Source organism: Podarcis bocagei (genome assembly GCF_964188305.1).
Source record: "Podarcis bocagei genome assembly, chromosome: 4".
NCBI classification, from domain to species: domain Eukaryota; kingdom Metazoa; phylum Chordata; class Lepidosauria; order Squamata; family Lacertidae; genus Podarcis; species Podarcis bocagei.
The window spans coordinates 23,522,261-23,536,709 of record NC_138128.1 but is presented as its reverse complement, the minus strand read 5'-3'; the positions used below and the strand labels follow the sequence as shown (position 1 = coordinate 23,536,709).

The window sequence follows — 14,449 nt, the reverse complement described above, 5'->3', positions numbered from 1 at the left end:
GGGAAGGATGTTGGACTAGACGGGCCTTGGACCCAATCCAGCAGGGTTCTCCCTTACTTATTAATGCTGCTTCATGGCAGCAAACCTGGATAACTCAGCTAGTTAGAGCATGATGCTGATAATGTGAAGGTTGCTGGTTCAATCCCCATATGGGACAGCTACATATTCCTGAATTGCAGGGGGTTGGACTAGATGATCCTCAGGGTCCCTTCCAACTATGATCCTATGAAATATGCAACAACTATATACTGCAAAATAGACTGTTTTGTCAGTTTGCATTTCTTTGTACAGAAAGTATTGATCTGATGTGTAGAGATTGTTCCCATTCTGATTAATTCAAGAGTGTTCTGGAAAGTTTTCTTTCTATGTGAAGGAAACAGGCAGAGAGTTCTTGTTTGGATTATTCCTTCTGGGAAGCTGGTTTAAACTGGTTATGTTATCTTTTTGTCAAGGTCATGATGACTATAATAGTAGGGCCAGAAGGAGACTGGGTTTCACTCACTTTCTCCTTCTGTCTCTTTGTTCAGTATTCTGTTCTGTATGCTATACAGTGGTACCTCGGGTTACATACGCTTCAGGTTACAGACTCCGCTAACCCAGAAATAGTACCTCAGGTTAAGAACTTTGCTTCAGGATGAGAACAGAAATTGTGCAACGGCGGCGCCGCAGCAGCAGGAGGCCCCATTAGCTAAAGTGGTGCTTCAGGTTAAGAACAGTTTCAGGTTAAGAACGGACCTTGGGAACGAATTAAGTACTTAACCCGAGGTAGTCTTAAGCTTTAGACTTATTATAAGCATTGTAAGTTCTATTGTAAGTGCTGCAACTGGATTTTTATGGTCTGTGCCAATCCTGAACGCATTGGATTTGTGGCCGTTATGCTCATTTGCCTTCAGTAGCAGTAAAGCTCTGCTGGATGAAATACAGAGGAACCTCGGGTTGCGAACGTGATCCGTGTAGAAGGCACATTCGCAACCTGCAACATTCGCAACCTGCAGCGGCGCATCTGCGCATGTGCCGAAATCCAGAAGTAACCCTTCCGGTACTTCTGGGTTCAGTGCAGTGCGCAACCCGAAACGCGTAACCTAAAGCGTCTGTAACCAGAGGTACCACTGCATTAATTTCCTCTGGTCTATTTTTTTGAAACTCTGCAACGTGTTTTAATTTCTTTCCTCCTTCGGAGATGGCGCGACATGTTTTCCCTGCCCTCAAGCCAAAAGGCTGTGGTGGCTCTGCATGGTTGGCTCCAGGGCTTGGGCAAAAAATAAGGGCATAAAATGGAGTCTGTGCACCCTGGCTGCATAGCTCTGTACTGGACTAACTTCAACTGGTCAGTGAGCAGCAGCCTTCTCATTACCCTCGCCTCCGTGTTTCTCACACATCTTCTGTTACTCATTGGCAGCAGGTCAAGGCTCAGTGAGCTGCCCATCCCACTGGAACCCCTCCTTGTCTCCAGAAGGGAGGTCATAATGCTGACAGTGCATGCGGTCCTTTGAATGGATGGCAGGTGTTTCTCAAAGCCACTGATCCAAGGTGTAGTAATGGAAACAATACGACTGCCTTGCATGAGTTCACTCCAAAAGCACCTACGGAATTGCGATGGGGAGAGGGCAGAGAGGCTGGGCGCCTGACAGCTGACAAATGTATTGGTAATGAACAACAGATGACAAGCAGAAGCCGGGAGCAGCAGTGAAACAAAAAACCAATTATTTACAACAGGTGTGGGCAGTGTCTACTGCCCGTGGCCCACACACATATTGATGAAGTCCACAATCTGCCTTACTGGATCCCTCAAAAGTCCCAGCCTTTTAAAAGTACTGTATTTTTCCATGTATAAGACGACCTTTTTCTGATTATTTGTGTGTGGGTGTGTGATAAATTGAGGGTCGTCTTATACACAGGTTAATATGCTATGTAAGCGAGGGCTGGTGCCATGGAGGTAGCAGGGAAATGTCAGAGAGGGGGCTGCTTAACCGCTCTTCCTGGCTGAGGAAGAGTATTTGGTGAGTGCCAGTATGCGGTGTATTACGGCACCAGTTCCGTCGGCCAGAGCGGGGGATCGTGGAAAAGCTGCCCAGCAGCTCAGCGAACTTACAAAAGAAGCTCAGCAACTGTTGAGGGCTCCCAAAAATAGGGGTCGTCTTATACACGGGGTCATGTTATACACGGGAAAATACAGTATACCTCCTTCCGTGCTATATAGAAATATGTCTGGTGTAAAAGTTATTTTTCCAGCACAGGGGACTCCTTCACTCTGCCATACATAAACTAAATTTGCTGACAGGTAGGAATTGCAAATCCTTACCTGGCAGCTCATGTTTTTGCCTGCTAGATGACATTTAAATGCTCAAGGTCCAGAAAAGGGCACTTACGCCCATTTATTTAACAAATGTGTAGAGCACAAGATTCCCAAGGCATCAAATAATAAAGACCATATAGAATCAATAAACAATTTATAGACTGTCAGTATAAATATTTGTTAAGGGATCCAAACACAAGCGAGAATAATTGGTAAATATTTTCAAGACAATTGAATGCAAAATTATTTTTCCTTATACGGCTGACTTCATTTTCTCCATCTCAAAAGCCTTCAAGGCTGGACATTGAGACAGAAGCAAAAGACATTTTGACGCGCGTGAATGGAAAGACATTTATTTCTTGGTTTTCCTACCTTTTGTTCCACTTTCAGAAACTGAGCAAATTCCTCGACAGTGAGGTGGTCTTTCTTGTCGCTGTAGCTCAAAAGCAGTAAGTAGAGGTCGCGCCTTAATGACATCATCTTGTAAAACACAGAAAACTCTTCAAAGGTCAAGGTCCCCTGGTTCTCATCGGTGTCGGCCTCCTGAGGAACAAGCATAACCAATTATGTTATGCTGGGTAGCATGGCAGGCTGTTCACAGTAGGAAAAGATAATTGTGAATTCCCATGTGACTCAATTCAGACTTAATTTAGACCTGGGGCCCTCCAGATGTTGCTATACAACTCCCATCAAGCCTGACCATTGGCCACACTGGTTGGAGATGCAACCTGGAGTCTGACAAAATCTGGAGGGGAAAAGGTTCTCCATCCATTGTATAACCATCATTTTTAGAATTCCAAACCACAGTTTGAGCTTCCAAACACACCACAGGCAAACCATACTTAGAACTGCTTATTTGCTTTTGTTTTCCACCCTCCTGGCACTCCATTTCATACCTTTCTTTGTGCTACAGCAGCCTCTGAATGCAGAACAATGACCATAAGCGTGGCTTGAAATTCATACGTCAGACAAAACTATAACAAACCTAGGGATCTTATCTGAGGACTCAGCTACATTAGTCAAGAAACAGCATTTTGAATGTGTTATAAACATGCAACACCAGATGGTGCCGGAGAGCAAAAGAAATTTCTAAGCATTTTCCCATAGCGTTTTTTTCTTTTGCAATAACATTTAAATTCTGACTTATTGAAATCATTTTTTTCCCTGTGTGTAGATCCACCTTGAGCCAGCGAATCACTTCACATGCCATGCCAAACCATAGTTTCTTTTTAAACAATGGTTTAATCATGAACACACCTTCCCACACTGTGGCACAAACAAGCCATGGCATGTTGGTTATGTTGCAAAACCTCAGTCATGGTTTGCTTCTTCTTCTTTTCCAAATAAACTACGAGCAGTAATCCAGAAATAACCTCCTGACTTACAGTTTGTGACTTGTTTCAAGCGAAATGCTGTACTAAGGCTTGGTTGTGTCATTCATGGTTAAACCATGGTTTGGAACTGGCTATGGTTTGGTGTGATGAGCAAACCAGCCCAAGGCATCAACCAATCCCAAATCCCAGCCATTCCTGTGGTTGTCATTCAGCAGCTGTTCCATATGCCAACAGCACACCAAGCCATGAGGGACATTCAAATGCCTCTGCTGCATGTGTCAACCTAAATGCATGCAGTGTTTACATAGCAGCAGCCTGAGTCACCAGAGCTAGGCAGCAGTGGAGGACAAATACATGAGTCACAAGCTGGGAGAGATGCCAGAAGTGGGGTCCAGAGCCAGAGCCAGAAGGAAGGCCAAGGTAGCAGAAAATGGGCTGTGACAGACACAGTGACAGACAAGTGAAGGAGATAATAATAATAATAATAATAATAATAATAATAATAATAATAATAATAATAATAATAATAATAATAATAATAAAGAGTTTGGATTGGATTTGATATCCCGCCTTTCACTCCCCTTCAGGAGTCTCAAAGCGGCTAACATTCTCCTTTCCCTTCCTCCCCCACAACAAACACTCTGTGAGGTGAGTGGGGCTGAGAGACTTCACAGAAGTGTGACTGGCCCAAGGTCACCCAGCAGCTGCATGTGGAGGAGCGGAGACTCGAACCCGGTTCCCCAGATTACAAGACTACCGCTCTTAACCACCACACCACACTGGCTCTCTTATTATTATTATTATTATTATTATTATTATTATTATTATTATTATTATTTGTATCCCGCCCATCTGGCTGGGTTTCCCCAGCCACTCTGGGTGGCTTCCAACATAGATGAAAAATACATTAAAATGTCACATATTAAAAACTTCCCTGAACAGGGCTGCCTTCAGATAAGGAAAGGGATTTAAAAAGCTGAACTGGAAGGAATCCCGATCTCCCGGAAAACAGGATAGAGTTGACTGCATTCAAATATAATAATAGTATAGTAGTAGTAGTAGTAGTAGTAATTTATTATTTATACCCCACCCATCTGGCTGGGTTTCCCCAGCCACGCTGGGTGGCTCCCAACAGAATATTAAAAACATGATAATGTTAGCAATTTCGCTCCTCCGATGCTGCATTTGTGATTGGTGTAAATCACATGCCTGCCTGAGAAGAGTGTGGGAAACGGAAGACAGTCTTATCTCTTCCGCTGTATGTACTTTGTAATGTACTTTCACTTTTACTTGTGCCTGTTGTTCTCTCAGAGCTGGAGAGAATGGACACCATTATGCTTTTGTCTGTACATAGTGTGTAAATAAATAGTAGATTAAACATTAAAAACTTCCCTAAACAAAGCTGCCTTCAGATGTCTTCTAAAAGTCAGATAGTTGTTTATTTCCTTGATATCTGGTGGGAGGGAGTTCCACAGGGTGGGCGCCACTACTGAGAAGGCCCTCTGCCTGATTCCCTGTAACCTCACTTCTCACAGTGAGGGAACCGCCAGAAGGCCCTTGGCGCTGGACCTCAGCGTCTGGGCTGGATAATGGGGGTGGAGACGCTCCTTCAGGTATACTGGGCCGAGACCATTTAGGGCTTTGAAGGTCAGCACCAACACTTTGAATTGTGCTCGGAAACGTACTTGGGAGCCAATGTAGGTCTTTCAATGTTATGTGGTCTCAGTGGCCACTCCCAGTCACCAGTCTAGCTGCCGCATTCTGGATTAGTTGTAGTTTCTGGGTCACCTTCAAAGGTAGCGCCATGTAGACCACATTGCAGTAGTCCAAGCAAGAGATAACTACGAAAGCGACACTGATCAGCATTCAAAATGTCCACTGCTAAATCCCACACAAAAGATTCAGCATGGTACAGTGGTTAGAGCGCTGGACTATTTGGAGGGAGACCCAGGTTCAAACTCCAAATTAGCCACAAAGCTCAGCGGGTGATCTTGGGCCAGTCACTATCTCTCAAGCCTAGCCGCCCTCACAGAGCTGCTGTGCAGAGAAAAGGGGGAAATCGCTGACACGACCTTGAGCTTCTTGAAAGGAAATGTAGGACAGAAACGTGACAAAATAAAATAATTTAACAAAGGTAATGTCTTCAAATACATCGATCTCCAGCTCCACTGAGTTGAATGGGACTCATACCCAAGAAAATGTATAGCAGCCTTAAATATGAGGCTTAAATGTGAGGCTTTGAATGACAATCAGCACAGCGCTGCCTCTGAATTTTAAACCTAGCTGTGGGAGGCTGGGGGGGGGGGTGAGCGGAATTCCACGGCCTCAAATTGTTTCATTTCTGCTGCCAAAATACTATTCAAGAACATTAAAAGCCTACAACAACAGAGGACTCGGGGAGAAATATCAAAACACTAACTCTACTTTTGATTGCTGTTTTTGAGTCTGTCCTGAGGGAAGAAAGGTGCATAACCTACTACATGCTATTATGGATTTTTTATTTTTCAAAAAAACCAACAACTTTCAGCACCTGCTTAAGAGGATTTGCTTGGGATTTACAAAACATTTCACAGTAGTTCTTCCAAAGTACACTCTTCTTTTGTGTAGTTAAGTCCCTGGAGTAACAAGCTTTCAATGAAGGAAGTTTGGCTTGCTAAGTTTCAGGCAGCTGGCTGAAAGCCATTCCAGAAGGGAGAGTGGAAAAAGGGTTCCTCATTATTAGGCCTGTTCAAATGATACTCATGTGTAGGGCATATATGTAATGTTGATGGAGTGGGAGCAGGGCAGGCACACTTTTACTGCTGCTCCCACCTTCCAGGTGTAACAACCATGAGAAGGGCACAGCTTTCTGCGTAGGAGTTCAAACATGCAAGCATCTGATCACATGTACGGGTTCCATGCAATTGGAGCACTTGTCCCAAACAGTCGAAGCCCCTAGGCATGAACTGGTGCTTGCGCGTTTGAATTTATTTGAAGACGATCAGCACACATTTCTTGCAGGAAATAAAGACCCAAGAGCAGTGTCAAAAAGCACAGTCCAAATCCACCATCATTACACACTTCCCCTACACATCAAATTAAAGAGTGGGATGCATTTGGGTGTGGGCTGTTGAGCTCCTTTACCTCGGAAAGATACAGGGCATGCAAACAAAGAATTTGTTCACACGTTCTTTGAACCTCCTCAGAGTAAAAGGAGGATGGTGCGGCTGCCTCCAGGACAACTATACCCCTGTCAGTCTTGGGACAAAGGCCCAGCCATGACCCATCTCTCTGGAGGAGCCAACCCCCTTGCAAGACTCCAAGACTGTTTAAAAAAACCTAATGAGTGGATGCTATAAAGGCAGCATGGCCTTCCATAACTGCTGGAGGGCTGAAAGTTGCCCCGCCACAGCCACACAAAGGGATAAAGGGAATGTGATTCACAATCACAGTACCTTTGGTCAATCTGCGTGCAAAACTTTCAAAACACACTTCCCTTGTCTATCTCCCCTGCTCCTGAGAAAGAGCAGCCATCTCAACACACTGTGGGAGTTTCAAAACATATGTAATAAATGCTGTTGCATCCCATTAAAGTTATTATTTGTTTGTTTGCACATCCTTACATTTGTGCCCCACTTAAGGAGATACATGGTTCTTCTCCTCCTTGTTGTGAAAAGGTAAAGGACCCCTGGACGGTTAAGTCCAGTCAAAGGCGACTAGGGAGTGCGGCACTCATCTTGCTTCAGGCCAAGGAGCCGGCATTTGTCCACACACAGACAGCTTTCCATGTGGCCAGCATAACTAAACCACTACTGGTGCATGAAGGACTGTGATGAGTGCTAGAGCACACAGAAACGCTGTTTACCTTCCCACCACAGTGGTGCCTATTTATCTACTTGCACTGGTGTGCTTTTGAACTGCTAGGTTGGCAGGAGCTGGGACAGAGCAAAGGGAGCTCACCCTGTCATGGGGATTTGAACCACTGACCTTCTGATTGGCAAGCCGAAGAGGCTCAGTGGTTTAGACCACAGCGCCACCCGCGTCCCATGCAGTTGTATCCTCAAAGCAACCCTGGGAGGTAACTTAGACTGAGAGATAAAGAGTAACTGGGCCAAGGTGAGATTCTTAGTTAAGGGGGGATTGGAATCCAGACTTCCTAAAGTCCAACACTAACTGCTACACCGCAATGGCTCTAACGCTAGGGAGCTGCTAAGTTATGGGTGCAGAATGAGAAGGGAAATAGCGCTGCTGTGTTCAAGGAAACTCACAGCACAACAGTGCAGCGAAATACAGAGGACACTAAAAGCAACTGGGTCTAAAAGAGATCAATCACTGGCCTCAACACAAAGCAGATTTCAGCATGCAGCCTGCAATTAATTAAATGCTATAATTCCTTGAGAGAGGCCTGATGCCAGATGTCAACAGTCCAGCAAGAGCCAGATGCTGACATGGCCACAATGATTAGCTAGTCCCCATCGTCTCTTCAATTAATGGCATCCCACAGCCTGCCCATTAATCTTCATCAATACCCTCGGGATTCTCACCTTTCACGAGACTAACACTTAAGCTCTCGGGAGGGCAAGGAAAGATGCTCACCTGAAACATTTGTCTTACTTTCCTTCGGGGCAGGCTGACGTTCAGTTTATGCATCAACTGGTGAATCTCTTCAATATTCAGCAAACCATCGCCATTCTTGTCTGCTTCCTGAAAGGTCTGCTTCACCCAAGTGCAGATGAATTAAGGAAAGGGTAAAAGGCTTGTACCAAAATGTTCCTAGCTTTGCTTTTGAATTATTGAAGAATGCAAAAGGAAAGAGGCGAGTTATATAAATCAGGCACAGGCTGACAAACACACTATTTGGGGTGTGGCAACGAGAAACAGTTCACACACGATATTTTCCCCCAAAGGGACAGCACACACACTGCAAATGTTTCCACCTCTCCATGCATATCCATATACATATACAGTGGTACCTCTAATTACGAACTTAATTCGTTCCGGAGATCCGTTCTTAACCTGAAACTGTTCTTAACCTGAAGCACCACTTTAGCTAATGGGGCCTCCCGCTGCTGTTGCGCCGGCACTGCGCGATTTCTGTTCTCATCCTGAAGCAAAGTTCTTAACCCGAGGTACTATTTCTGGGTTAGCGGAGTCTGCAACCTGAAGCGTATGTAACCTGAAGCGTATGTAACCCGAGGTACCACTGTATACACACACACACACACACACACACACACACATATATATATATATATTCAGCTTTCAGGGCAGTTGCTCTCACAAGGTTGTGTACATGGCAATATAAATCCACATTACACTCCTTAAAACAAACAATTAAAATGTAACCAAGATGCAACAATGAAAAAAATGGATTGAAATAATAATGCTGACTTCATTTTCAATTCACCTGCAACTAGGCCACACCTTCTTCCTGAGGGCAGACATCCCATAGATGTGGGGCTATGACTGAAAAGGCCCTAGAGTTTAGCATTTCATACATGAGGCTCTGGCTTATACGCCCCCCTGCCCAGCACTTATAAGCATTTTCCCACTAACCACAGTTCTTTGTTTTCTTTAACAGCTTTCCAGGTCATGTGGCCAGCATGACTAAACCGCTTCTGGTGCAACGGAACACCGTAACAGAAGCCAGAGGACACGGAAATGCCATTTACCTTCCTGCCATAGCGGTACCTATTTATCTACTTGCACTGGTTAAACTGCTAGGTTGGCAGGAGCTGGGACAGAGCAATGGGAGCTCACCACGTCATAAGGGTCATGTGGCCAGCATGACTAAACCGCTTCTGGTGCAACGGAACACCGTGACAGAAGCCAGAGGACACGGAAATGCCATTTAGCTTCCTGCCACAGCAGTACCTATTTATCTACTTGCACTGGCGTGCTTTCGAACTGCTAGGTTGGCAGGAGCTGGGACAGAGCAATGAGAGCTCACTCCGTCACAGGGATTTGAACCGCCAACCTTCTGATCGGCAAGCCCAAGAGCCTCAGCGGTTTTGACCACAGCACCACCCGAATCCCTATCTAGTTCAGTCTATCTGGTATCTATCTAGTTCAGTGTTGTCTCCACTAATGGGCATCTTCTCTCCGGGGTCTCAGATGGAGATCTCCTCCTGCTCTACCTGCAGATGCTGAGAATTGAACCTGAGACCTTCTGCATGAAAAACAGAGGCTCTACCACCAAGTTGCAGCCCTTCCCCGTTTCCAGATACTTCCCTTGATCGCTGCATCTCTACTTGGCAGTTTGCCCCGCTATCTTCAATGGAGCTTCCTCCTTCGCAAGTATGTGGGGGATTGCAGTTTCAGTTGTTGTTTTGTCTACATTCTCCAGCTCTGCAATAGCCTCTTGGACAACCATCCAACTTCATGGAACCTTTCTCCTATTGGTTGCTTTCTCCCTCTGCCCTTCTCTCCCCCCCCCAACTGATGCACCCCCCTTTCAAATCCACTTCCCCTAGTGGCTTCTGTTCTCTTCCCACTCCAGCTGGAGCTGTTACAGGGGTTATTTCTCCCTGCCGCCTCCCCAGCTGCCAAGACCAATAATGCAAACAAGGCTTGAAGTCGCATTTCAGCACAACCAAACACACGGCAGCAACATGCAGGCCTCCAAAAGTCAGGGATAAATATAGAAAGTGCGGAAGGAGTTTATGGAGCTTGTAATTTGCCACAAAAGGCTGGCAAGCGCTTCTCTGTCTTCCGACAGTCGGAGCTGAAATTTGGAGGTGGGGATTATCAGGTCTGAGAAAGCGTCCCCTGCTTTCGCAGTTCACTCGGGCAACCTGGGTCCAACGAAATGGGAGTCACGATCCCATATCTTTGCTGGAGAATAATTTGTTTCATTTCCAACTAGTTTAATACTCTGGGAAAAGTGAATCTTCAAGTGAGTTTCCCACCACCAACCACCCCTCCCTGAACTTACTCCTGCTTTGCAATGTCTTCAGTCCTTGTTTTGTCTTTAGCATATAGTGACATGAAAGACTGATTGATTGATTGATTGATTGATTGATTGAGTGATTATCAGGAAATGCCTCCCACCTAGTTATTTTATTTTTCACCTTCCATTTTCCCTCTCTGCTTTGTCTCTGAGCAAAACTGGACCATCTGCAGTCCAGCTAACATAGTCCTGGCTTGAACTTTAACATTTCTTTCTTTCTAAATGTGGTCAGAGTCCAGGGATGCTTGCATGCAGGAAAATGCAACACTGTACCAGTATAGTAACAAATTTTGCCTACCTGCAATGGTTATTTAATTCTGCCACCAAATGCAGATGCCTCACACTACCTATAGATGGTGCAACTAAAATTCCAGGGCACTGCTGCCAAAGAGGATTTGAGAAGGACTCAGTAGCTCACCAGGTTTTTTTATAATTATTATTTAATCAGAATTAACAAAGATAAAGTTGTACAACCACAGTGGTTGTACAACTCTACATCTGTTAATCCCGATTACCTTTCAGAAAAAGGGAACAGAAGGAATATCACCCCACAGGGTGGTATCTAAGATATTAATCAAATCAAAAATAGCAAGCAAAAAAGCAAATCTTGGCAATCAAAAAACAAAGGCCTTTTTAAAAATATGACCAGAGGTGAATCTAGGGGCACACCTTGTACCTCAAAGCATGTCATGATGCAAAAGGCTGTGGCTCTCCAAGTGTTTCTGGATGACAACTCCCATCATCCAAACTGGTTGGGGCCAATGGAAGCTGCCATCCAAGAATGTTTGGAGGCCCACAGGTTCTCCACCAACCAGAATCCCCAGACACGGAGCCACAATCTAGCTTCCTGAAAGGATATTGATCGTGTGTTCTCTGTCGCTTGGCTAGAGAGTCCTCGTCGCTGATCCCAGCCATCAGGTACTTCAAACCAGTGATCCAGGTGCGAGCTTCCTCTGGGTTGGAAGTGATCAGATCCAGCGACTCCATATGGTTGCCGTGGTAAATGGTGAAGCAGCAGCTCGGGTCAAAGTTGCCTTCAGCATGGCGATGGAATATTTCTGACTGCCGTCCTTCAGTCACTTTGTAGATGGAATCAATTATGACTGTAAAAGCAAGACAAAACAGGGGGGGGGGGACCCGAAAAGTGAAAGGGCTCAGATTTTTCAGGTTTCCATATTGTTCCTTGCAATTTAGCCTTCTACCTTAATGAGCTAGGCCGAAAATGATTAAAGAGAAAGTTTTTGGGTGGCTTTATAGAAAGCTCCTTGATAGATATTGTGCAAAGTTGCATCCCTCTGAAGATGTAAGTCACTCTTCCCCAATCTGGTGCCCTCAAGATCCCTCACTATTGGTCATGTCAGCTGAGGTTGATGGGAGTTGGAGTCCAAAATGTCTGGGGGGAGTATCGGGGGGGTGCTCTTGTTAAGTGAGGGGGAGGCACAAAACAGGAACTCAAGGAAGGAAGGAAGGAAGGAAGGAAGGAAGGAAGGAAGGAAGGAAGGAAGGGGAAGGAGGGAAGGGAAGGGACTGTGTATTGCTTTAGCTACTACAGGTGAAGATACTGAATACATTTTACACTGCAAACCAGTGTACATAAGGTAAAGGTAAAGGGACCCCTGACCATTAGGTCCAGTCGTGACTGACTCTGGGGTTGCGACGCTCATCTCGCTTTATTAGCCAAGGGAGCCAGTGTACAGCTTCCGGGTCATGTGGCCAGCATGACTAAGCCGCTTCTGGCGAACTAGAGCAGTGCACGGAAACGCCGTTTACCTTCCCGCCGGAGTGGTACCTATTTATCTACTTGCACTTTGAGGTGCTTTCAAACTGCTAGGTTGGCAGGAGCAGGGACCGAGCAACAGGAGCTCACTCCGTTGTGGGGATTCGAACCGCCGACCTTCTGATCGGCAAGTCCTAGGCTCTGTGGTTTAACCCACAGCGCCACCCGCGTCCCAAACCAGTGTACATACCATGCTCCCAATTCCTTAACCCTAAGAACCTAAGAAAAGCCTGCTGAATCAGGCTAAATAATGGCCCATCTAGTTCAGGGTCCTTTTCTCCCCATTGCCAACCAGATGCCTGTAGGGAACCAGCAATTAGAGGACCTGACCACAAGAGCACTCTCCCCTTCTGTGGTTTCCAGCAACTGGGATTCAAAAGCATACTCCTTCCAACTCTGGTGGAGCACAGCCATTGTGGCTACCAACCACTGTTGGCCTTATCCTCCATAGATGTGTCCGGTCCTCTTTTAAAGCCATCTCAGTTGGTGGCCATCACTGCTCCCTGTTGGAAGGAGCTGCATGTTTGAACGATGTTCTGCATGAAGTACTTTCTTTCATCTGCCCTAAATCTTCTAATCTTCCACTTCATTGGATGTCCACCACTTCTAGCATTATAAGAGAGGTGGGGGGAGATTCTCTGCAGACTTTCTCCATGCCATTCATAATTTTATAAGCTTCTATCATGTCACCTCTTTCGATTTTTCCTTTTCTTTTGTATATAGTTTCATTAAGTTTTCTGTTTTACAATTTAAAATACTCACTTTACACCCTTAAGATATCAATGACTTCCATCCTTCTCTTTCCATGGTTCACTTTACATATCATAAAACCCTGCATATTTTACAAAAACTTTACCATTCAGTATTCCATTATTGCATCCATCAAAACATGTTTACGCTGTTGAATTTATCTTAATGCTGCCAGCGTTTTCAGCTGTATACAATTGTTTCCCATATATTCAGTAAACATTTGCCAATCTTCTTTAAAGATATGTTCTTATTGTTCTCTTACTCTATATGTTAAGTCTGCGAGTTGTGCATATTCTGTCAACTTAAGTTGCCATTCATCTTTCGTTGGGACCTCACCCTTGCAGTTTTGTTGTTGTTAGAGCGTTTATTAATTTTCCAATAAAAACATCCAATTAGCATATCAAATCATAATCCAATAAAAAATAAAATTTAAAAAATCCAATTGTCTTCCGAATTTAATTCTAATTTTTGCGACTTCCCACAGCCTGAACGTCAAAGCAACTCCAAGTCTCAGTCCTGCCTCTCACGATATTTCCATATTTCCATATCCAATTTTATCTCTCTAATCCTTGCCATTTTTCTAAACTAAAAAGATCCAAACACGGCAATCTTTCCTCACAGGGCAGTCACACCTTCTTAATTTTGGTTGCCCTTTTTTGAACATTTCCCAACTCTACACCTATTATTATTATTATTATTATTTACAAAAGTACGTGCACTGTCTCTCTGTTTCAGGTTGTGTTTTCTACAGATCAATTCCATTTGTTGTGAGACATTAGTGTTGTATGCAATATAAGGTGGGGAGGAAGAGGGGGGCAGAGAGGGGGTGGGGTAGTAAAGTTTATATTCTTCAACTTAGGGTATGTTTGGGGTTTTGTGGAAGCGTCACTTGGGTAGGTTCTCCTTCTATTCGCTTGTTATATTTCCTTGGTAGTGAGAGAGATTGTGGGGGCAGCCTAGGGCTTGGCTGGTTCTCTTGGGTTGGCTACAGTGAGGTTTGTTTCTGGTTGGGCGGTGTTGTTGGGTCAAGTTAGCCATGCTGATTCGTATGCTGTCGGTACCTTATCCTTTTTAAGGTGAGGCACCCAGAACTGTACCCAGTATTTGAACTACTAGGAGAGAGCTTTGGGATCAAATACAACCCCCCACTTCCCTACCCACATCCGTCCCCCTGCCAATCTTAAGCATAGTTAAGTTTTATATGGTGCTAGGGATGCGGGTGGCGCTGTGGGTTAAACCACAGAGCCTAGGACTTGCCGATCAGAAGGTCGGTGGTTCGAATCCCCGCGACGGGGTGAGCTCCCTGCTCCTGCCAACCTAGCAGTTCGAAAGCACATCAAAGTGCAAGTAGATAAATAGGTACC

At 44.9% G+C, this 14,449-nt stretch overlaps 1 protein-coding gene across 10 annotated transcripts in view; it reads right to left on the bottom strand.

Moving 5' to 3' along the window:
* The window catches only part of PLCH1 (phospholipase C eta 1), a 160,195-nt gene that overhangs the window by 59,841 nt on the left and 85,905 nt on the right, over positions 1 to 14,449 (bottom strand). For all 10 annotated transcript variants that reach the window (XM_081189890.1, XM_081189881.1, XM_081189889.1 and 7 more), the window contains 3 exons: positions 11,418 to 11,661; positions 8,206 to 8,335; positions 2,669 to 2,839 (listed from right to left, as the gene is read on the bottom strand). In XM_081189890.1, the coding sequence (XP_081046016.1) occupies positions 2,669 to 2,839; positions 8,206 to 8,335; positions 11,418 to 11,661 (545 nt within the window). The remainder of the gene's footprint in view (positions 1 to 2,668; positions 2,840 to 8,205; positions 8,336 to 11,417; positions 11,662 to 14,449) is intronic.